Below are 24,858 nucleotides of genomic sequence, written 5' to 3'. Positions count from 1 at the left end.
TGATTCCAAAACAAGCTATTTGTATCTCTGAAAGCAGTAGCACAAAATCTAATATTTCCCTGATATGGTGATATTTCTCCTTCCGACATCATTTGGGTTTACGAGCCATTTTATATTTCCACTTCGTTTGACAGTTCTTTATCAATTGAGCGCAATGTAACACTGAACTTTTCACTCACGCAAGAAAGCAGTTACCCTGTTCTACTCAGCTTCAGAGTTCATAATCATTCGCATTACTATATTCTTCCACGGACTCCCAGTTTTCAGAAAAGTCATATTACAATAAAGATTATAATGCAGAAACAACAAAAAACAAGAGATAAAAATGAAAAAGAGGAAGAAAACAAGACGTGTGTGATAAGTCAAATAAATGTCTAATATAAGGGGCAGTCAAATGGAAACCACACACAGGGAAAAAAGTAAGTAAACTGATTATTATTACAAAAACCGTCGCCATAACTGCTAATACATGTATCCCACTGTGCGACAAAGCAGTCAACGAGTTCATGGAAAAAGTTTGCAGTTGCGTAAGGAATCACGATTTTACTCAGACGTGCAACTTCTTTGCCTGAAGCAAATTGACGACCACGAATGTGTTTCTTCAGGACTCCACACATATGCTAATCGTGTGGACAGAGATGTGGATGATGTGTAACGGCTTCCCAACGAAACTTCTACAGCGTATGCTACTCTAAACAAACCTGGTAACATTTTGGCGGACGGGGCAAGGTGGATACCAACAGTTATGGCGGTTGCTTTTGAAATAATAAACAGATCACTTACTGTATAGGACTCCGTTACGGAATAGGTAAACACGGAAACCTTATAGGACTACTTTGTTATTCGCCCGCCCGTTCGGGTACCTGTCTGTCTGTCCAACTGTTAAAGACTTAGCCGACCGCACTAGCCGTCCGGTTCTAGGCGCTGCAGTCTGGAACCGAGCGACCACTACGGTCGCAGTTTCGAATCCTGCCTCGGGCATGGATGTGTGTGATATCCTTAGGTTAGTTAGGTTTAATTAGTTCTAAGTTCTAGGCGACTGATGACCTCAGAAGTTAAGTCACATAGTGCTCACAGCCATTTGAACCATTTGTTAAAGACTTATTTTCCTCAGGGACGGGTGGACGTATCAGATTGAAATTAATGTCAGATACTAAGGTCTACGGTCCCTTTGCTGTGTAAAAATTTAACCTTCTAAGTCAATGAAATCAAAGATACAGATGTTTATGTCTCATATTTCGATACTCGTAAACTCAGTCATCAAAAACTACAGGGTACATCCCGTTGACCAAGAAACATGATCGGCAAGAAGCAGGGTTTCATAGCACGACACTTTCACTACTGGCCATTAAAATTGCTACACCAAGAAGAAATGCAGAGAAATATATTGGACAAATATATTATACTAGAACTGACATGTGATTACATTTTCAAGCAATTTGGGTGCATAGATTCTGAGAAATCAGTACCCAGAACAACCACCTTTGGCCGTAATAACGGGCTTAATACGCCTGGGCATTGAGTCAAACAGAGATTGAATTGCGTGTACAGGTACAGCTGCCCATGCAGCTTCAACACGATACACAGTTCATCAAGAGTAGTGACTGACGTATTGTGATGAGCCAGTTGGTCGGCCACCATTGACCAGACGTTTTTAACTGGTGAGAGATCTGGAGAATGTTCTGGCCAGGGCAGCAGTCGAACATTTTCTCGTGATGACTGGTGTTCTGTGATGTCCTTAGGTTAGTTAGGTTTAAGTAGTTCTAAGTTCTAGGGGACTGATGACCATAGATGTTAAGTCCCATAGTGCTCAGAGCCATTTGAACCATTTGAACATTTTCTGTATCCAGAAAGGCTCGTACAGGACCTGCAACATGCGGTCGTGCGCTATACTTCTGAAATATAGGGTTTCGCAGGGATCGAATAAAGCGTAGAGCCACGGATCGTAACACATCTGAAATGCAACGTCCACTGTTCAAAGTGCCGTCAATGCGAACAAGAGGTGACCGAGACGTGTAACCAATGGCATCCCATACCATCACGCCAGGTGATACGCCAGTATGGCGATGACGAAAACACGCTTCCAATGTGCGTTCACCGCGATGTCGCCAAACACGGATGCGACCATCATGATGCTGTAAACAGAATCTGGATTCATCCGAAAAAATGACGTTTTGCCATTCGTGCACCCAGGTTCGTCGTTGAGTTCACCATCGCAGGCGCTCCTGTCTGTGATGCAGCGTCAAGGGTAACCGCAGCCATGGTCTCCGAGCTCATAGTCCATGCTGCTGCAAACGTCGTCGAACTGTTCGTGCAGGTGGTTGTTGTCTTGCAAACGTCCCCAGCTGTTGACTCAGGGATCGAGACGTGGCTGCACGATCCGTTACAGCCATGCGGATAAGATGCCTGTCATCTCAACTGCTACTGATACGAGGCCGTTGGGACCCACGACGGCGTTTCGTATTACCCTCCTGAACCCACCGATTCCATATTCTGCTAACAGTCATTGGATCTCGACCAACGCGAGCAGCAATGTCGCGATACGATAAACCGCAATCACGATAGGCTACAATCCGACCTTTATCAAAGTCGGAAACGTGATGGTAGCATTTCTCCTCCTTATACTAGGCATCACAACAACGTTTCACCAGGCAACGCCGGGCAACTGCTGTTTGTGAAGAGAATGGGTTGGAAACTTTCCTCATGTCAGCACGTTGTAGGTGTCAGAAATGCTCTGAAAAGCTAATCATTTGCATATCACAGCATCTTCTTCCGGTCGGTTAAATTTCGCGTCTGTAGCACGTCATCTTCGTGGTGCAGCAAATTTAATGGCCAGTGGTGTAAATTGTAATTATAACAAACGGAAAAGTATTTTGTCGTTTTTTATCAAACTGTTTGTCTGTCCTTGTGTTCAGACCCCTTTTCTCGGGAGTGGGTAGACATATATCCTGTCTGTATCGATATTGGTAACAGACAAAACTCGTAGAGATGCTCCATTTCCAGGATGGATGAATTTTCTACAAACGTAATTCGGTGCTCTAATCCTGCTCGCACTTCTCCGGATTTTTTACCATCTGTCTTGTTTCCATTTGACTCCCCCTTATAATTTTCCGTATACTTTATCGTATTACGGAATATTGCAGTATTTGGCGTCCTGAGGTTCAATGAGATGTGACTATTAGGTAATCCACTCGAGTTGTGGTTGTTACAAAAGCTAATACATTAGTTCACTTGAGAACATATACAAATGTCTGAAAGGGATTTGTAGATGTTTCTTTTTCTGACATTTAGTCGAACCCCAATTAGTATATATCCAAATCCATAGCTTTTTTGCGGAGAATCATCGGTACGAAGCTCCAATTGATGCCTGAGGTGGTATTGAGATTTGAATAACAAAAAAAAGCTTCAAAAAATGTTTGTTTATTTTTAATTTGCAGCACATACACCAGAATCGCTCCAATATCGTTCTCATTAATATTCGAAACGAAATTGCAGGGCCATCTGAAATGACGCGTTTCAAGTCTGTCACTGCATAATCTCCCCTCCTTCACCGTAGGCAGCTTCATATCTAATTGTCGTTATTATGGCTAACGAAGTTATGCGTCATACTTGAAACACGTTATTTGTCTTTCAGTTTCATCTTACACTAAGACCGATTTTAGACAATGTTCTCTCACTGATTGTTCGCATGCAGATCGTGCGTATAATATGTCTGACACGAGGATAGAATGCCTAAAACCCGCAAAACAAAAACTACTAGAAAAACGCCAAACTGAAAACTATGCAGGTCACTGCCGCGAACAACGTATAATGTGCCAACAAAGATCGATTCTAAGTCGATGGTCGAAAACACTGAAATAACTTAAGCATAAATTACGACCCATGAGCCAACTCAGAATCGTCGTAAACACCAACTCTTACAACGAAAATCCAATCAAAGTTCAGTTTCAGAAAGCGGGGTAACCAGTTTTATTTGAAGATCGACGTACACAGGCTTCAATGGCAGAATGTGGGCTGCCGATCGGGCAGTCACTTGAAGTATTCGTTTACTGTAGCAGCTCTCACTGTTGCAAATTTCACTCATTTTGGGTATTCGATGATTAGTTTCAGGCCGAGAGTTTTTTCCATATCATCCTACAGGACAGAAAACCAAATTTACACTACCACACAATACAGGAGTTACCAATTTTTTAAGCACATTCCAAAAATACAGAACATTTCGTTTCAAGACTTACGTAACAGTTTAATGGTATTTCTGAAAATGTAAAAACCATGTTAAAAAAATATATACGTATTGTGAAGAGCAAATTAACAATTACAGCGCACACAGATAACCGACAGTTTACTCCTCCCGTTGATGCAAGGAAAGCTCGGGAAGAAGGCGCCCTATCAGGATATAGGAAACCTTTGGTATTTATTACAATATTCTCCAGCCATCAAAAGCACGGCAATTAATGCAGCAACAGTACAAGTAGACAATGATAGTAACACTTCTAAAATCTTTACCGAAAACAATCAAATACATAAAATCACTGAACAGTAGAACAAGCAGTTGGTAGTTGATGGTTGGAGAGACAACATCATTGTTACAGTCTACGTAAACCAGTTCATATATGTTGGCCATTGACGGAATCTTGTATACGATTGGAGCTAACCCCCTCAGCGACAGTTACGGCCTGAAGATGGTGTACTGAGGAACCGAAACTGGTAGACAAGTAATAAATAACATAGAAAGGACGGATGTAGGTGTTTCATTTTATTACATATATTTTGGACTGCGTATACCGAGGAAACGGTAGAGAATTCACTTTTTCTTGTTACGGGATAATTTTAGACGAAGTCGAAACTGGTGCAGATTGAACCTTTTTGTAGACAGTCACAATAGTTAAATATGGCCAGTACTAGAGACTTAACTAGTATTATTTCAACGTATGTGGAAAGAAGTATTTCCATTTTTGTAAGACATAAAGCGAAGGATATAGTTTCCAGAATAGAGGAACTGTATTTTCAGTCAATTTATAGTGCGCTAGGTAAATGTCTCTAACTTAGGAACTGAGAAATATTTATGTATTAGAAATAAACTGATAGGTACTTGATAATGTATCAGTCCCAATCCTAATTCGTTCGTCCATAGATTAAGAATCTGCAACATTTCACTCAGTATCTTCAAACTTTTTACCTTCAGAATGATCAGTATAAAGATGGGAATTACAGTGGCAGAGTACGTTTATCCACAGTGTGCATCGTTCGGGTAAGCTTAGTCGTGTAAAATTAGGAACAGAATGAAATATTAACATGAAACATATTTCGAATACTTCATCTAACATGCTTCCAAAATTCGTGCAAGACGAAGCACTTCATTAGTAACAGGTATTGATTAAACCATCGACTTAACCTCACAGAATGATATGTAATGGGTTAGGTGAGTACTGAGACCAAGTAATTGACACATCACTACCTCTGACTAGGATAACTCCCGTAAAGTTTTGCTCAGGCGAGTACCCTAAAATGTAACAGAGTGCCATCATGCGTGAAGTGTGCCTACATCCCTCTACGAGCCATTTCTGGCGCGTCATGTACACTTTTGACAACTGTTCATGAACACCCAAAAACTCACTGTCACACGTATGCAAATGAGGCTGTAGAGATAATTCACTGCCTCGCAACACGGAAAACAGGCATTCCGTACATCACGTTAATACGTCTACTTCTTCTCATTTTTACGTAAAAAGTCCGTGAACGACAAGTAGTAGAGCGGAGTGTCGCACTTAGCAACACGATGTTTTTCGGTCGGTACTTTATCCTAGTGGGTGATTTTAGAATCACATGAAGTAGAGCACACTAGAGCCGACTACAAGCAGTTTTATTGTTGCTAGACGTGAGATTGTGTTTTAGGCAGCATTTGTTCATTTAAATGCTGCATCATATATTAAACCTATCTGGAATAGACTGTTAACTCTTCACTTACAGAATTTTATGGTAAGTGAAGTGCTATGTATTTTTAGAACCATTTGAGTAACATGAGGACAGTTACGCCATACTTCGTCGGTCGTGAACCATCTTGCTCCCTGAAAAGAAAGGTCTTTTACCACGGAACATGCGATACTTGCCTTACGCGGGAAATTAGTAAGAATATGGGACAGTGAAATTTTTAAAGGACGTACGGCCGGCGTTACTTATCACGCGAAAGTATCAACAGCTGCCAATCGGGAAGCATAAACATTTCGACACCATTACTCGGTCAGGAAGTCGGCAACCTCAATACTTCTGTGTGCAACTGCGATCAAGCTCATCAGAAAATGGTTAGGAGAGCACAGACCGAACTACCTTTGTTATTCTCGTAACAATATGAAACAGACACTAGATAGGACGGTACATCGCCTAGGAGAAGTTTCACTAAATAGTAAAGACACTGTAACAAATTCATTAAGCAAATGTAGCAAAACTGAAGACCACTGACCTCAAGAAGAGCAGAAACGATTTGTTGATTACGAATGACGTCGTTGAGCGTAGTCTCTGCTCTACGACGCAAATACTCCACCTCCACTAGCTTAGAGCTTTCGATCAGTAGGATAGATGGCGTTCACGTTATTCGCTCTCGATTCTCTTTCTATGGTATAGTAACCTCATGTGTTTGAGATTGATCTAGTGTTGGTCTTACACTTGCCGTCTTACGAGAAGATCAGCGATACGTAGCCACTGATAATGAAGGCAAGCATCCAGTAGCGAAGTCAGCACAACAGCCAGAACTGATGGGTAGTCCAGGGGCCTACCAACACGACTCCTGTCCAGGGCAAAAGCTGACCATCATGCCTCGCCCTTGCGTCCGCTCACTCGAAAATACACGACAAATTCAAGACCGCCAGAGTGTACCATTCAGCCCTCTATCCGTGTCATCACTTCTTGTGACAACGTATTTCAACCCGTCACTTGCTGTAACCAACATTGCCTCAAAGGATGCAGTGAACTTTGCAGTAAAATTCATGTCGCTATCATGGGTCGCTACACTCTATTTCAAAGAAGTGGAGTGACACAGATATATCTATATTTGCAGCAAACAAGCGAGTAAACACCTACTGCGTGGCAAACGTTAGTAAATATTTTACATTTTGTGATGATGAAAAGCTGCGGAGTATAAAGCCAACTCCCAGACATTTTTAATACGGTTATCAATATTTGATGCTACGTTTCCTCACATATGAATGCAGTTATTTTCGTCGCAGTGAGCTTCAGTTACTGAGAACGCAATACCTGTCGTTTAAAGCTCACAGTATGGCGGGGATAGTATTAGAGCTATGCCCTCGATTTAGGGTGGAAAAATGGACACAGAGCGGCATGAAACTGGGGAGATTACTGTATTTTAGATCATAAAAAAATGTTATAATTTTGCAATTAGCCACCTTTCTAAATTGCTTTGGGCCCTGTCGATCGAGAAATGCAGCCATGCAGTCCCTTCCAACCATAAAATTACATAATTCTCACGAATGAGCCAGTACGTTGAGTGGGATATAGAGCAAACATAAGTAGTAGGGTACAGCCGCTGTGGGCAGAGAATGTGCTGACATCAGTATCAGAGCGTTATCATCAGTGGTATCATATTACAGGTGAGACGATTGTGCACGTCATATTTTGCTGACTTCAACATTAGAACTTCCTCATCTGGAAGGTCATTCCAGGAATTATAACATCCTGCCACTTGCCTATATTGGTGACTTTGATTTGAAGCTATGTATCATTCACCATAGAATAATGAAACCAATATATAGCATATTTCTCTATAAATAACTAAAAACTAACATTTACTTGTAAATATAAATAACGAATAACTATCAAGTATTTGTTGAACATGTGTTCTACTCTAAATACCATCCCACAAACCCAGAAAATGCTCAATAGATACAAATGCAGTTTCGCCTCCCAGTTCATCCTGCCACCAACAGATGGCTGCACTATAAAATGGATCAATGTTTGATAGTTGTACCACACCAGTAGATGGCTCCACAGTTAAAAATCGTCCTTGTTTAAATGCGTGTGAATTCCTAAGACACCAAACTGCTGAGGTCATCGGTCCCAAGACTTACATACTCCTTAAACTAACTTATACTAAGAGCAACACCACACACACACACACACACACACACACACACACACACACACACACACACACACGCCTGAGGGAGGACTGGAACCTCCGGCGGGAGGTGCCGCGCAATCCGTGACATGGCGCCTCAAACCGCGCGGACCACTCCGCGCGCCAAATCGTCCTTACACCGTTGGTTGTACCAAGAGTAAGGAGTTCTCTATGTTACCAACAGATACTTCTACATTAAAAAACACAACTGAGTCTTAAGTTAAAAATTTTCCACAGCTAAGATGTTTTGCAACATTCTAAAATGTCTTCAAAATACGTCGGCAGTGCAAAATCTGCAATGTTAACAGTAAGTATCCATGGCTTAGTTGAGGTTAATACTATGAAATAACACTGTCACAATATTACAATTAAAACATGCAACACGGTTTTAAATTCATTATTTTTCACTTCTAATATGTTGAAATAATTCTAAAATATCTGAAAAACACATCAGCAGCGCTAAAAACTGCTATGTTTACATTGCTGTTTACAGTTAATACATGAAAAACGCTGTTTGATGTCACATTATTGTAAAAATCGTGTGCACTGTAAAAGAAAAAGTGCATTAATTTCCACCTCGACACATATTTGTCAAATTAGTGCCCCTAAAAGTCAAAAGTATGTGTTGTAATGTAAAAAAGTAGGAAACAATAAGGTGAGCTTATTATCAGAAATATTACTTACACAAAAGAAGAACACGTAGACTACAGCTTGTAAACATGAAACCAAAGACGGTAAACAGTGAGAGATGTGACATTTCTAAAGACAATATCAGATCAATATGTCACAAAAAAGGACTTACCATACCATAATGTGCTTTGTCTCACACTTTGCAAGCACAAATAAAATATTGCAACATCTAAATTGTCAGTATAACTTTTATAATATTTGTTTATCGTAGTACAAGCCAAAACGCTATGAAAAATAGATTTCGTAAGCCTTGCAAACACGAAGAGTCACTGCAAAGAGTCACTACATTAAGCGAAGCACAAGACTTTGTATGACCACACTCCATACAAATGGTAAACAATTGCCAAAACATATATTAAAGTGATGCTGTTCACTATAACCTATAGACCTGTAGCTGTAGATGTGGAACTTATCGTCTTAAAAAAAAATAGGTGAACCACTACCGGAAATGACGTTAGAAATTCTACCAGACAATGATGATAGCCCTAGCTGAAATATAAGCTCAACAGCAAGCCCTCAACCACATAGTTCACGCCTGGCACTCTAATAAGCAAAGCTTAAACAAAATGGCTCTAAATATTACGAGGTATGGTATCTCAACATAGCAGTTTAACAGCATGACAGTGCCTGTCAGCAGAGACGAAGATATCGACGTCGTAATAAATGGAAAATAGAGGGTAAATATTATGATTACAGCACCAATAGCGGTGAGGTATGATCAATTTTTGCAAAGTGACGAAATTATATTCTGTTATAGAGTAGCTATAAACAGGTCATCTAGTACATATCTAAATAGCCTTCCACAAGAGACAACCACACGATACATTCTGTAGCGGGCTATATCAGGGAAATGCCATGTTCAGTCAGATGTCTGGTCACTCTAATAAAGTGGTTATCAAAAACACTGCCCACTCCTGGGCTTGTGATTTGCCACACATAATGTATAAATCTTCCTCTACAGTTGTGGGCCACCCACGTTAAACAGTTAGCCCTAACTGTCTCATCGTGTAATATAACCTTAGTGTTGCTCTATATGCGAGCTCTACCTAGGAAAAACTTTATAGATCCATCAGAGCCGGTTGGTCACGCTAATGTAGATCAATAGAGCAGTGTGTGACGTAGACTAGGTACGCTGTGCACAAATTAAAAGCGGTCGTAGCATATTTCTTAAAAAACAGAGTGCAAATTTTAACGTAAGGGTATGTAAAACACTCTCGGCTTTCTTGCCGCATCAATTCGGGATAAAATCTCTAGCTTTCGACGATAACTTTCATCGTCATCGTCCGGAGCAACTGACGATCTTCACTACTGATGCAGTGGCCTGAACAGGATAATGGAAACTGTGCATTAAGATATCAGTCGGTATGCCTCAGCTTGCGGAACACGGAGTGGCCGAGACGCCCGCCCGCCTATCGTACTAAAACGTCAGAGAATGGTAACCTTCCCTCCTTCTCCACCTCAACAGTGAACCGGATGTTGGGATGTATGCTGTTCGTGTGTTCCAGGAACTGTTCGAGAGTTTTTGCGCCGCGTGGCCGGACCATAAATGTATCGTCAACATAACGATAAAATAAGGATGGACGGAAGGGAGCAGAATTTAATGCACGTGCCTCAAAATTCTCCATAAAAATGTTTGCCAATGATGGGCACAACGGAGAGCCCATCGCCATACAGTCCGTCATTTCACAAAATTTACTACCATACGAGTAGTAGGTGGTCGTTATCACATGCCGGAACAACTTTACAGTTTCAGGAGGATAAAGATCCGCCAGCATTTTCAAAGTGTCCTCCACAGAAACTTTTGTGAACAGCGATACCGCATCCAGGCTGACTAAAACGTCATTTGGACCAAGTCTAATCTGACTGATTTTCTCAATGAACATATGGGAGTGTTTGATGTGATGTTTACAAGGGCCAAGAGTCATCAACTTTGTTAAGAATGTGGCCAGCGTGTAGGTTTAAATGGTTCAAATGCCTCTGAGCACTATGGGACTTAATTTCTGAGGTCATCCGTCCCCTACAACTTAGAACTACTTAAACCTAACTAACCTAAGGACATCACACACATCCATGCCCGAGGCAGAATTCGAACCTGCGACCGTAGTGGTCGCGCGGTTCCAGACTGTAGCGCCTCGAACCGCTCGGCCACTCCGGCCGACCAGCGTGTAGGCAGGAGAACCAATTGCACTGACAATAGGTCTCAAGGCAACATTATCCTTGTGGACTACCGACACACGGACGGGCGTCTCGCTCACTCTGTTTACCGCTAGCCGACGCATACCGATTTATATCTTAATGCGCAGTTTCCATCAGCCTGTTCAGGAGAAAGCCGTTCCGAACACATTGGTATATAGAGCAAAAACTTTTTCTGACGAGGACCACTTGAAGTCCGAAATTAACCAGCCGAAGTTTGTGTTCCGAAAGAATAGCTATGGTGCACGCGCTTAAAGGTAGGGTTTTCCAAGAAAAGGAAACGAGAAAATGCCGCATACTCACAGGATGAACCACCATTTCGGTTCTTCCTTTTTTGTGGTGCTTTATCCAGTAAAATAGGAAGAGTCCTGGGCAGACGGGGTGTAAGACCGATTTTTCGTCCTCCTAAGAAAATTTAGGAGATGCTGCGCCTTTTTAAGGACAGCCTCGGCCTCAGGTCATGCATTCCAACATTCAAGAGTGTTTAAAATTTCTCTAACCCACTGGACAATTAGGCACAGTTTATGGATGAATGCACGCGTGGTTGTTTGCAGCTCAAAGCGAAAATCCCACTTCACCATGACATACCGTGATCGACGAAGGCAAAAAGACCTCACGGTGAATCTGTACCCGCGTCGACAATTACCGGTGCGTAGCGCAATGTTCTAAACTACTCACCTGCTTGACAATTCACATTTTTGGGGTACCAAATTAAGCGTGCTTTCACTTTACTTCCGGGGGGAATTTACAATATTCACTGTCAGAATTGAAACAGTTATACTGACTGGTCAGACCATTTGTGCAGTTCCCGACCGCTGTGCAGAACACCAACGGCATATTAAAAATACAGAACTAGGGAAATCTGCAATTGCGGAGGACAGCCTCACTAACAAACATAAAATATTGTTTGATGACACAAAAATTTTGTCCTATGCCTCCACATACTGGGATTATGTTATTAAAGAGGCTGTTGAAATAAGAATATGCGAGAAGAACTTTATTATCTGAGTGGTGCATGGAAACGAGTGCTCGTTGCAGAGAAGCGGCAGAGACATTCCTTGCAGTGTTTACGTTCCCACAGAATCAGTGGCGCCACCAGCTCAGACACTGACACCGTCTGCGAAAGCAGTACGTAATCGCCGACCATTCAGAAGCCGACCAGGCAGAAGCGGTCCACGGGCTACATAAGGCCACCAAAGCAGCAGTGAAGACACATCCACGACTACCGCCGCGCCGATTGGGATGCCTACTGGGAATCCATTGCCTCACGGGTCGAAAGCCATCCCCTTACCTTTCACCATCCAGCAGACGTCACTATGCCTCTTCCTTCCACCACAAGACCATCACTGACGCTGTGGAGACCCTCATTCCTACCAAACTCATCCACCCTCACTGCCCTACACTTCCTCCACAGGCTGTCCTTCTCTGTGAATCCCGCAGGCTCTACCGTTCCTTCCTCACCACCCTTGATCAGGATACACTCCTCCGCCACCGGCAATTACAGCACATACGAAACCTCCTCACAGAAGATAACGCCGATAGTGTTGCCAGAAATGTACACGCCTCAACTCCACCCTCCCTGTCAACTCCTCCAAGTACTGGTCGGTTTTCCACTGCTCCACATTACCCCCTTCTCCACGACGACTGCTCCTTCCCTGACAACCTCAGTAAGGCTAACCACTCTGCTTCCAACTGCCATTCCTTACGATCCCCATTTTGATTGTTCCCTCTTCCCCACTGTCCTTGAACGCACGGATACCTCTGTCCTTCCACTCGCCCCCCCCCCCCCCCCCCGCCAGTTTCCAGTACTAGGATCAGTTTCCCCCTTCAGACATAAACACTCCCATTACCACACATGACATCAAACTTGTCCTCTGCTCCAAACGCAACACCAGCCCTGGTCACGACAGTGTTACATACCGCTACTGCTACCTCAAGAAATCCCCCTCCCCTCCTCCCATCCTTCCTGGCTGCCCTGACCACCCTGTGCAACGTCCTCCTCTCCTCCGGCTTTTACCCTAATCTGTGGAAGACTTCCTGTGTCCTACTGTTCCCTAAACCCAACAAACCCCGCCTCTGACACCTTTTCCTATCGTCCCATCTGCCTAACCTCCGTGTTCAGTAAGGTCTTCGAGTCCATCCTCTTACGCCGTATTCATCACCACCTTAGCCAGCACCACCTCCATCCCCTTACCTAGTGCGACTTCCGGCACTCCTTCTCAACCAACATTCTTTCCCTCCAACGTAACTCCCATCACTCTGCTATCTTTGTTTCCCTCGACCTCCAGAATACCTATGGCCGTATCTGGCATCACAGCAACACAGATTAAGTTGTTATACCTGTTAGCACCTTAACAGGCGACACGTTTCAAGTTGTGAACAGTATGTGTGTGCGCATTTTCACGTGCACGCATGCACTGGTACTGTGATGCGTACTACTATTACCAATTCGCAGTGCCAATAACCCTGGACGAGGAGAGAGATGGAACCCAGGCGGCGAGATCCTGAGAAGCGGAAATTGAAGCCATTCTACTAACTTGTAGGGGGTAGACAGGCGGATGTCCTCGCCTAGCTTGAGAATGGACACATTGCGAAGATGATGATGATGATTGGTTTGTGGGGCGCTCAACTGCGCGATTATCAGCGCCCATACAAATTCCCAACCTTTGCTCAGTTCAATCTCGCCACTTTCATGAATGATGATCAAATGATGAGGACAACACAAACACCCAGTCATCTCGAGGCAGGTGAAAATCCCTGACCCCACCGGGAATCGAACCCGAAACCCCGTACTCGGGAAACGAGAACGAGACCACGAGCTGCGGACCATTGCGAAGGGCCTGGCGGTCAATAAGAAGAGTGCCAAAACTGATAGACCCTGCAGCCATTAGGATGGAGTGTCAAGAATGCACATGTGAAGGCTTGTGCATTCGTCCGACTCGCAGCAGCCATTTTTAAGTACGTTAGAAACCAGGAATGTCTCAAGAAGACCCCCACTCCATAGGCACTGAGAAAGAGCATACACAAAGCGCCAAGAAATCGCACAGGGAGGCGTGTGAAACTAAATAACTGCAAAAGAAGTCAGCAAGCTTAAAAAAGTGTTTTCTGGACAGTATAGATTTCCTTACAAATCACGACCGCCAGCAAATTTTGAGATGAAGCACAAACAAGAGACTGACCAGATCTGATGCAGAAATCGCCTTACGGAGAGGTGTTGCGTGGTTGCTTTCACAGCAACTTAGGAATGCAGGAGAACATCGGAACACTGTACGACAACGCTGGGAACAGGTTTGACATTGAAACCTTGAGAAAGACGCCAATTCCAGAGTCGTACATCAGCTCACGTAATACAAAGAATTTCCAGCCTGCTCTGGGAGGTGTGACAATGAAACAGCGATCAGTCACGGGGCAGTATTGTAAATTTAGTCCGCGAATGGTAATGTCGAAAGGATAATAATTTCAAGGAGTAGTTGAGCTGAGAGGTGGATGAAGAGTAAAGGGGACTTTCGGCGAGACAGCGCTGAAGCTAGAGACCATGGGAGGCTCTTCCATCCATCATCAACATACGCCTTCCGACAACGCGATGACGCTGCTTGGGCTACGGTAACACACAGCGACCTGTCCACGTGGACATCGCTCCGCGCCCTCGCTGCACAGCCGCGGCACTCCGAGGAGAGCTGCCGACTCGCGCCGCGCAGTTACGAGGCGACATACCGTCCCTTCCAAGCAAGGGCCTGCCACGGTCGTCACCATACGACAAACGTCTATGAAGAATGGTGAGAAGATTCATTCCCCGTCGTCCCCCTTAATAAATGAGGGATGTCCACACCCACTCAAATAGGCCCTGAGATTTTTTATTTTTCTCGGTGTGCCTGAAAGCTGCTGAAATAAATACATCTACATGTATACTCTGCAAATCACATTTAAGTGCCTGGCAGAGGGTTCATCGAACCACCTTCACAATTCTCTATTATTCCAATCTCGTATAGCGCGGAAAGAACGAACACCTACATCTTTCCGCACGAGCTCTGATTTCAATTATTTTATGGTGGTGATAGTTTCTCCTTATGTAGGTCGGTGTCAACAAAATATTTTCGCATTCGGAGGAGAAAGTTGGTGATGGGAATTTCGTGACAAGATTTCTTTTAATGATTTCCAGCCCAAATCCTGTATCATGTCTATGACACTCTCTCCCATATTTCGCAACAGTGCTGCCCTTCTTTGAACTTTTTCGATGTACTCCGTAGTCCTATCTGGTAAGGATCCCACACCGCGCAGCAGTATTCTAAAAGAGGGCGGACAAGCGTAGTGTTGGCAGTCTCCTTAGTAGATCTGTTACATTTTCTAAGTGTCCTGCCAATAAAACGGAGTCTTTTGTTAGCCTTCCCCACATTTTCTATGTGTTCCTTCCAATTTAAGTTGTTCGTAATTGTAATACCTAGGTATTTAGTTGAATTTACGGCTTTTAGATATGACTGATTTATAGTGTAACCGAAGTTTAAAGAATTCCTTTTAGCACTGATGTGGATGACCTCACATTTTTCGCTATTTAGGGTCAACTGCCAATTTTCGCACCATTCAGATGTCTTTTCTAAATCATTTGTTTTGATCTTCAGACGACTTTATTAGTCGATAAACGACAGTAGCATCTGCAAACAACCTAAGACGGCTGCTCAGATTGTCTCCCAAATCGTTTATATGGATAAGGAACAGCAAAGGGCCTATAACACTACCTTGGGGAACGCCAGAAATCACTTCTTTTTTATTCGATGACTTTCCGTCAATTACTACGAACTGTGACCTCACTGACAGGAAATTACAAATCCAGTCACATAACTGATACGATATTTCATAAGCACGCAATTTCACTACAAGCCGCTTGTATGGTATAGTGTCAAAAGCCTTCCGAAAATCCAGAGATACGGAATCGATCCCAAATTCCTTGTCAATAGCACTCAACACTTCATGTGAATGAAGAGCTAGTTGTGTTTCACAAGAACGATGTTTTCTAAACTCATTTTGACTGTGCGTCAATAGACAGTTTTCTTCGAGGTAATTCATAATGTTTGAACACAATATATGTTCCAAATCCTGCTGCATATTGACGTTAATGATACGGGCCTGTAATTAAGTGCATTACTCCTACTACCTTTCTTGAATATTGGTGTGACCTGTGAAACTTTCCAGTCTTTGGGTACGGAACTTTCGTCGAGCGATCGGTTTTATATGATTGTTAAGTATGGAGCTAATGCATCAGCATACTCCGAAAGGAACCTAATTGGTATACAATCTCGACCAGAAGACTTGTTTTATTAAGTGATTTAAGTTGCTTCACTACTCCGAGGATATTTACTTCTATGTTACTCATGTTGGCAGCTGTTTTTGATTCCAATTCTGGAATATTTACTTCGTCTTCTTTTGTGAAGGCATTTCGGAAGGCTGTGTTTAGTAACTCTGCTTTAGCAGCACTGTCTTTGATACTGTCTCCATTGCTATCGCGCAGAGAAGGCATTGATTGTTTCTTGCCGCTAATATGCTTCACATACGACCAGAATCTCTTTGGATTTCCTACCAGGTTTCGAGACAAAGTTTCGTTGTGGAAACTGTTATAAGCATCTCGCATTGAAGTCCGCGCTAAATTTCGAGCTTCTGTAAAAGATCGCCAATCTTGGGGATTTTGCGTCTGTTTAAATTTGTCTTGTTTGTTTCGTTGTTTCTGCAACACTGTTCTAACGCGTTTTGTATACCAAGGAGGATCAGCTCCGTCGTTTATTAATTTATTTGATACAAATCTCTCATTTCAAATGGTTCAATTGGCTCTGAACACTACGGGACTTAATATCTGAGGTCATCAGTCCCCTAGACTTAGAACTGCTTAAACCTAAGTAACCTAAGGACATCACATACATCCATGCCCGAGGCAGGATTCTAGAGGACTGATGACCACAGATGACAGTCGCATAGTGCTCAGAGCCATTTGAACCATTTGAACAGTTTACTACACAGTGAAGAGTCATGTAAATTTAACTTTCGTTATCATTTTGTTTATTTTGGTATGGTGAACCAAGTACAAACTCACGCTACCGACAATTATGGTTATTGTTATCTGGCTTCAAAACATTAATGATTATACGCAACGGAATTTATCTGTCCGTACCAGTTGTTCGGCTGCCTTTATTAACTAAATCTGGCTGCGTGGAAAGTTATCTAAGGCATTTGCGACACGCAACCCACTGACATTCCTAAGTCATCTTCTTCGTCTGAAGAAAAGTTCTGTCCTCACGCAACAGGATTCAATTCTTTGTTACCCTGAGACGAGGGATGCTGCGTTGGATTACAGCGTTCCTTCCTTGAAATAATTTCGTTGGACAACGATGTTTTGAAATGAGAGAACTCTACACGTTTCTTTTTGTATTATCAATTATTATTTGCGCTGTTATGTTCAGACATCAGTTGTTATCTTAGCTGTTATTACCTGCTGGACTATCTATGCTCAACATGTTGCACTTTGTCAAGATAGAACTTGTTCGTGAACTGTTATATTCAATATTCCAAACTTTCTTCCGTCTACCCTCTGTGCCCTTGCTTGGAGTCACCTCCAGGGGCGTATCCTTTCGGCTGACGCCCTGGTGTAGCGCATCTACGTCATTTCCGACGCTTGCCACGTATTGCATCCCAAGTCCTCACGTGATTTAACTATGAGAGCACTAACCTTTCAACACTTTCGTTTACTGTGCGGTGCTTCCTTCAAACTGCTACATGTTCTGAGTTTTTAGTTTAAAGTTACTTTATCTGTACAGATGAGTCAAATGAAAATTAGTAAGATGGAAAAAAGTAAGTAGACTGTTTATTAATTCAGAAGTAGCCACCGTAACTGTTAAAACATTTTTGCCACAGTGGAACAAGACAGTCATTCCTTTCATGGGGAAGTGTCTCAGGTATCTTTCGGACACATGGTTGTAAGAGATGTGGACCTCTTCTTCCGAAGAAAATCGAGGCACAGAATGTGTTCTTTCAGGGCTCCAGAGGAGAGATCAGGACGGTGTGGAAGACGTGTTATGGCTTCCTAGCGAACCTCCTGCAGCGTACTCGAAACAATGTTGGTACATGTGGTCCCCCCTACACGCGCTGGGAGACCCTTAGACGCTTACGAGGCAGTGGCGATCTCTTTTGAATAGCACGTTGCAAATCATTCCAGATACGCTCAATAATATTTATGTCTGGGGAGATTGGTGACCATCGGTAGTGTGTTCCTGGAGCCACTCTGTAGCAGTTCTGGACGTGTATGGTGTCTCGTTGTCCTGTTGGAATTGCCCTAGTCCGTCGGAATGCACAGTGGACATGAATGGATGCAGGTGATCAGACAGGATGCTTACGTACGTGTCACCTGTCAGAGCCGTATCTAGACGTATCAGGGGTCCCATATCACGCCAACTGCACACGCTCCACACCATTACAAAGTCTCCATCAGCTTGAACAGTCCCCAGCTGACATGCCTTCGGCTGCGAAAGCCCATATCGATGATGTTACGTTGAATGCTTCGCACGCTGACACTTGCTGATAGCGCAGCACTGAAATCCGCAGCAATTTTCAGAATAATTGCAGTTCTGTCACGTTGAATGAGTCTCTTCAGTCGCCATTGGTCCCGTTCTTGCTGGATTTTCTTTCGGCCGCAGCGATGTCGGAGATCCGATGTTTTCCAGATTCCTGATATTCACGGTACACTCGTGAAACGGTCGCACGGGAAAATTCCCACTTCATCGCTTCTTCGGACATGCTGTGTCCCAGCGCTCGTGCACCGACTGTAACACCATGTTCAAACTCACTTAAATCTTGATAACCTGCCGTTATAGCAGCAGTAACCGATCTAACAACTGCACCAGACACTTGTCTTATAAAGGTGTTTCCGGCCGTAGCGCCGTATTCTGCCTGCTTACCTGTCTCTGTGTGTTATCACGCATACCTACACCAGTCTCTTAGACGCTTCAGTGTGTTTGGGAGCCCTTGGTGACGCCAGCCGCGCCCCCTGTGCCGCAGGTGCCATCATCTTCGGCTCGGACCAGGAGGTGGCGGGCGTGATGCGCGCGGTGCGGCGCTGCAACGCCACCGGCTCCTTCTCGTGGATCGGCTCGGACGGCTGGAGCGCGCGCTCGCTCGTGTCCGACGGCAACGAGCTGGAGGTTGAAGGCACGCTGTCCGTGCAGCCGCAGGCCAACCCCGTGCAAGGCTTCCACGACTACTTCCTGTCGCTCACCGTCGAGAACAACCGCCGCAACCCCTGGTTTGTCGGTAAGTAGCCGCCCCTCTCCGAGCGCTGCGCAGCTGGCGGTAGTTTAGCATGATACGTTGATGAGCCAAAAGGTCAAGCTTGCCCACCGCTAGATTGAACATCGCCTCGCAGCGTTTCGGGTACAAAACGCGGAAAGTGCACCGTCAACTAGGGCGATTCACAAACAACAACTTATGTACACATGTTATTCCAAAAACGTTTTCGTGGAAGTAGGGGCCAGGAAGTGCTGGTGAAAAAACACACATTGATAAGGTTATGTTTTATTTTAAAAGGCTCTCTCAGTAATAAATTTTTAAGTCTGGCATTGCTTTAAAAAAAAAAAGAAATACAAAATAATTTGAAGTAGCTTGACAATTTCCATTATGAAAAGGAGATTACCAGGTATGACATTAACAACTTGCCAATAATGAGATTTTAACTTATATATATATATATATATATATATATATATATATATATATATATATATATATGACAACAGTCAAAAAACTCTTTTAAAAATAGCTCTGTGTAAAGGATATTGCAAGGTTTGACGTTAACAATAAGAAGATTTTAAACTTGTTATGTCAATAAGGGAACAATTCCAAAAAAAACTTTAAGTTTCTAGCTTGTACTAAGCACAAATAGTTCTCTCGTCAGTTACATAACTTATATTTGTTACAAGATAAATGTTAATAAGCCAGCATACGAACTTTCACATTAAAGGCAGTTCGCAACAAAAAATTATCCTTAGCTCGGTGAGGGATTGACACGTGTAAAGGGGCCCAAATCACAACAGGCGGAATAGTTACTGGTGGTCTACAGGGCCATAGTAGATCAGCCCCAAACTTCTATTACAAGCCGCCACCTCCCCGAGTTACCCAAAACCAGAAGATGTAGCAAGGGCGGTGCCTGGACAGACTCCGAACCACAGAGACCCGCGACACCGACCCTAAATCACCCGATCGAGATGTGAATGAAAACGGCCCGACCAAGAAGCAATTACCACATTCCCGCGGACAGGCAAACGGAAAACTGTGGTGGGACGACCCCAACAAAACCACTAGTGAAGAAACTCATACACTTCACTAGAACTTGAAAACCTTCTCTGTTTCATAAAAACATTACTCAACTTCTCACACTCCACCCCAGCGCCGGGAACACGTTGCACTTCCAAATACTCGTCAGAGCCAACCGCTTCCAGTGGTTTCAACGGCCGATAAGAAGACATACGGTCCCACGCACTGATCTCCTGCACCACGGTTTCTAAGCTTCATAAGCCACGTACATGCTGGTAAGGCAGACTTAGCCCCTGACAGCCAAGAGGTCGGCCAAAGCACGTGGCGAGCAGTTGACGACCCCCAACAGCAGGGCCCCGCTCGCGCCACCACCTCGATCGTCACGCGACCGTACACTTGCTCCACCTCCCGCCAGAGGGCGCTAGCGATCCAAACAACGCGCCAAACCGAAAGCGCCACCGCAAACACTAGACACGAAGCGAAAGCACTCCGCCTGGAGCGCTTTTCGAAGAGCCGCACACAACTACGGCTCATAAAGGGTGTTAAAAATGCCAAATAGTTTGGGAGATAGTAGTAAACATCCGAACAAGGAAAAAATTCCAATAAACATGGGTTCGGAAAAGCAAACTTCCTGTAAATTTGTTCATAATGGCTGAAGACGGTTGGTTGTGGATATACCGTCTTCGTGGCAGGTAGTATAACCGTAATAGGTGACAGTTATTGAACGATGTGTAAAAAACGTAAATTAGTTTCAAACTACGGCGTGCACACACCTTATTCAACATGTAAACGTCACTACAGGTACTCGGATTTAGGTTATGTCATGTTCGATATGCCTGCCATCACTGACTATGATGTCGCGCAGGCGAATAGCGAAATTTTGCGTGACCCGCTGAAATGTCGAAACATCGATGCTGTCGATGACGTGCTGAATGACTGTTTTCAGCTCAGCTATGAATGGTTTCAGGATTATCTTTAATGTAGCCCCGCAAAAAGGAGTCGCATGTGAAATCTGGCTTCGCAGGATAGAGTGGATCAGGTTATGGTTGTGGAGGTGGCCGTAATCAGTTACTGTTAGTTGCACAAATCACACAAACTTTATTTAACTAAGAGCCACTTAATTATACATTGCCGTAAAAGGATCAAATTAAAACAATACGGCCGAAGACCAAGTTAAGAAAACTTGCAATACCTTCTGGGCTGAAGGCCTGAAACCACACCAAAAACAACGACAGTTATAAAAATTGCTTTAAAGAATACACGTGACTGAAGGTATTACTTAAGAAAAAAAGATTTCACTTAAATACTCGGCTGAAGGCCATACACAAGATTTAACAACTCATGGCTTAGGGCCTGGATAACAAGAATTTCAGATAGAGCAAATTTTTAAAGATCAGTTTTAAACAAATCAATTTTCAAAATTTTAATTTAAAGCGGCTGAAGGCCTTATCTTAAAAATATTTCACGCAAAAACGATGTTGCAGACCACACACAGGACATTGAACAATTCAGGGCTTAAGGCCTGGATAACAAGGACTTCAGATAGAACAAACCTTCAAAATTTAGTTTTTAAACAAATCAATCTTTAAATTTTAGTTTAAGTCGATTGAAGGCCTTATTTTAAAACTAAAACAAACTAAATTAATAGACGGCTGTAGGCCTCAGGCAGTACATCAGACTAAAATGAAAATCACACTCTAAAACCAACAGGACAGTGGTGCTCATAAATGTTCCAAGGGTGGGCCTGAGGAGGTATCTCTAACGTAAGGTGAGGTGAGATAGGCAGCCAAGAGTAAGGCGATCCGATCCAGGGACGGCTAAAGCGTACCAATAACCTAATCAACTCCCTTCTGCCCGACCAACGGTACGACAACGGAAAATATCAGCTGAGGACGAAGATACCAGCCACACTATGTCTTCAGAATTGGAATCTAAAAACAGCCAAGGCACAATAATCACTCTTAAGAGAAAAGTGTGAACAAACAACTAAACAGCTGTCGACCTACGCACCATGCCAGACAACATCAACATGGCGAGGAAAACACACTGCCAGAAAACTACGCTAACGACCAGGGCAGGTAACTTGGGCGTTAACGACCGTAAGGCAGAAAATACTGCTGGTGCACTTCACTAATAAGTGACAGTCAATTTAATAGTTAAAGACCATACAGGAAGAGAGCTGCAAAATTTCGCCAACTGCAACACACCATACGTTGCTGCTAGCCGGAACGACCCAGGAAGCAGCAACTGGCAATGAACGAAGAGATGTCACAGCACTTGAGGTTTCATAACAGGTTAACTGATCACTCAACGTCAGTGTCCAGGTTTGGTGGGCAACGAACTTTGTAGCCCTCGCAGCTAGCGCCACACAAACCGACCATGCGTGCACGCTGCCAGCGGTCCCGGTCTGACCTTGCACCGCGGAGACTTCCTCCCTGCTATGTCCCAACCGACCAACTGCCACACACACCACCACATGGAAATAAAGCGATGACATCAAAGATGGTACAACAGTACTAGTCTCGATAAGAGCTGCTGCTGCCACTGATGGTGGCAAGTCAGCTACTCATTATGGTAATAACTCAGGGAGAAATAAGATGCCACCCAATTGCAACAAACTGTCAAAGAGCAAACGGTATTCAATGCGAGCCAGCCACGGCTCAGCATGTGTTCAGATCCGTACAATATGACGGCCAATCGAGGCCCATACCCATTGGCCTCTGGGTACCCCAAAGTCAGTATGCAGACCCCTAGCTGCTCCTCCAAGACATCAAACACTCTCCTGCTTCGATGGGGTCGAACTCCATCTTGCATGAACCACACCTTGTTGAAACCAGGGCCACTTTGGATAATGGGGAAGAAATAATCTTCCAAAACTTTCACGTGCCGTTCGGTAATTACCATGCCATCGAGGAATATCGCACTGATTATTCCGTGACTGGACATTGCACACCACACAGTCACCGATTGAGGGTGAAGAGACTTCTCGATCACGAAATGCGAATTCTCAATCTCCCAAGTGTGCCAGTTTTCCTTATTGACGAACCATCCAAATGAAAGTGGGCTTCGTTGCCAAACCAAACCATATTTACCTATTAATTCCCGTCATCATGTCCCGCAGCAAACTGTGCAGTTTGAACGTACTAACGCAAACCGTTCAGAAGTTATGACGATTTTATTTCATATAGTTCAATAATTGTCACCCTGTAGGTGAAACAAATACTGTATGGACAAAGTCGTTGCCCTGTGGTGATTCGTCAACCGGTTTTACTACTGTACATGTCTCACTGTATCGACGTGCAAGCTGACTCGAGCTCACTCTGCAACCGTGAGCAACTGAGCGGCTCACTGCGAGTAATGGGAGGGGAAGGGGAGGGGAGAGGAGGGGAGGAGGAATCGGATTGGTTGGTTAAGTTTTTGGCGGGGGGGGGGGGGGGCGTCAGGGAGCAAATAGCGAGGTCGTCGGTCCCATCCGATTACGTAAGGATGGGGAAGAAAGTCGGGTATGCCCTTTCAAAGGAACCCTCCCAGTATTTGCCTGAAGTGATTTAGTGATATCACAGAAAAATTGAATCAGAATGGCAGTACCCGGGTTTGAACCGTCCTCCTCCGGAATGCGAGTCCAGTGCTAAGCATTGCGCCACCTTGCTCGGTGAGGAATCTGAACAAGGCGTTTCGGCTCGAGTAACTTTTGTCACCGAGTCTATTCTGTTGCCGCAGAAAAGTGATATAGAGATGTACCGCTTCACGGCGGCTAATTAATGCCTCTCGTTGTAAATTTACTACCGAAAACTTTGCATTGATGAGAAATTACTATGTAATGAAACATGACATTTCTTTTACTTGTCGAGGCAAAGAAGATGAGACAGCATTGTACGAAACATGATGTTTGTTGTTCCAGCTTTATGATGGATGTCGTTTCCACACAAATTTAAATTTCCATCAACATGTGTTTTGTGACTATTTTATTTACTCGTTAAACATGCAATAAATAATACTTATTTTGCTTTTCCCTAAAGCATCACGTTCTGAGCACTGCTAATTCTAAGGTGATCTTTTAAACTAAAGCCTCTCATCGAGCTTTCGTTCTCTTCATTGCGGAAGAAAAGTTGCTCGCACAGATATGAAGGTCCAGACATCGACATAATCTTAGCTGAATACTTGTATTGAAAACTTTTTATACGACTGCAAGACTTATTTTATGATGAGATTTATCGGTTAACTGCCTGTCACGCTGCAAGTCTTTAAGTTCTAAATATAGTTAAACGTCCTACACTGAAGTGTTGTAAATTGATTCTGGTGTGTCTGACCTTCGCTTTGATGTATCCAACCCGGTCATAATCCTGCTTTTCACCGATTTTGAAAGAAGTATTCTCCACTTTAAGCAGTCTCCCAGAAAGTACTTAAGACTGCGTTTAAAACTACGACTAACTTCGCACACTGTCATTCTGAAGACAACGCACGGTTTTCAATTTCCCTGCGCTACATAATGGCTTCTGACAACCACATTTTGACGCGAGCACTCTCAGCTCACGCAATGAGCTATCTCCTGAGCA

The 24,858-nt window shown here is 43.6% G+C and overlaps 1 protein-coding gene across 1 annotated transcript in view; it reads left to right on the top strand.

Annotated features, from left to right (window-relative positions):
• LOC126474016 (metabotropic glutamate receptor 4-like) overlaps positions 1 to 24,858 on the top strand; it is an 873,060-nt gene that overhangs the window by 569,211 nt on the left and 278,991 nt on the right. The window contains exon 4 of the mRNA XM_050101416.1: positions 19,052 to 19,303. Within this exon, the coding sequence (XP_049957373.1) occupies positions 19,052 to 19,303 (252 nt within the window). The remainder of the gene's footprint in view (positions 1 to 19,051; positions 19,304 to 24,858) is intronic.

Source organism: Schistocerca serialis, chromosome 4, assembly GCF_023864345.2.
Source record: "Schistocerca serialis cubense isolate TAMUIC-IGC-003099 chromosome 4, iqSchSeri2.2, whole genome shotgun sequence".
Lineage (NCBI taxonomy): Eukaryota > Metazoa > Arthropoda > Insecta > Orthoptera > Acrididae > Schistocerca > Schistocerca serialis.
The sequence above is the reverse complement of the archived record's forward strand: the minus strand, read 5'-3'. Positions and strand labels throughout refer to the sequence as shown.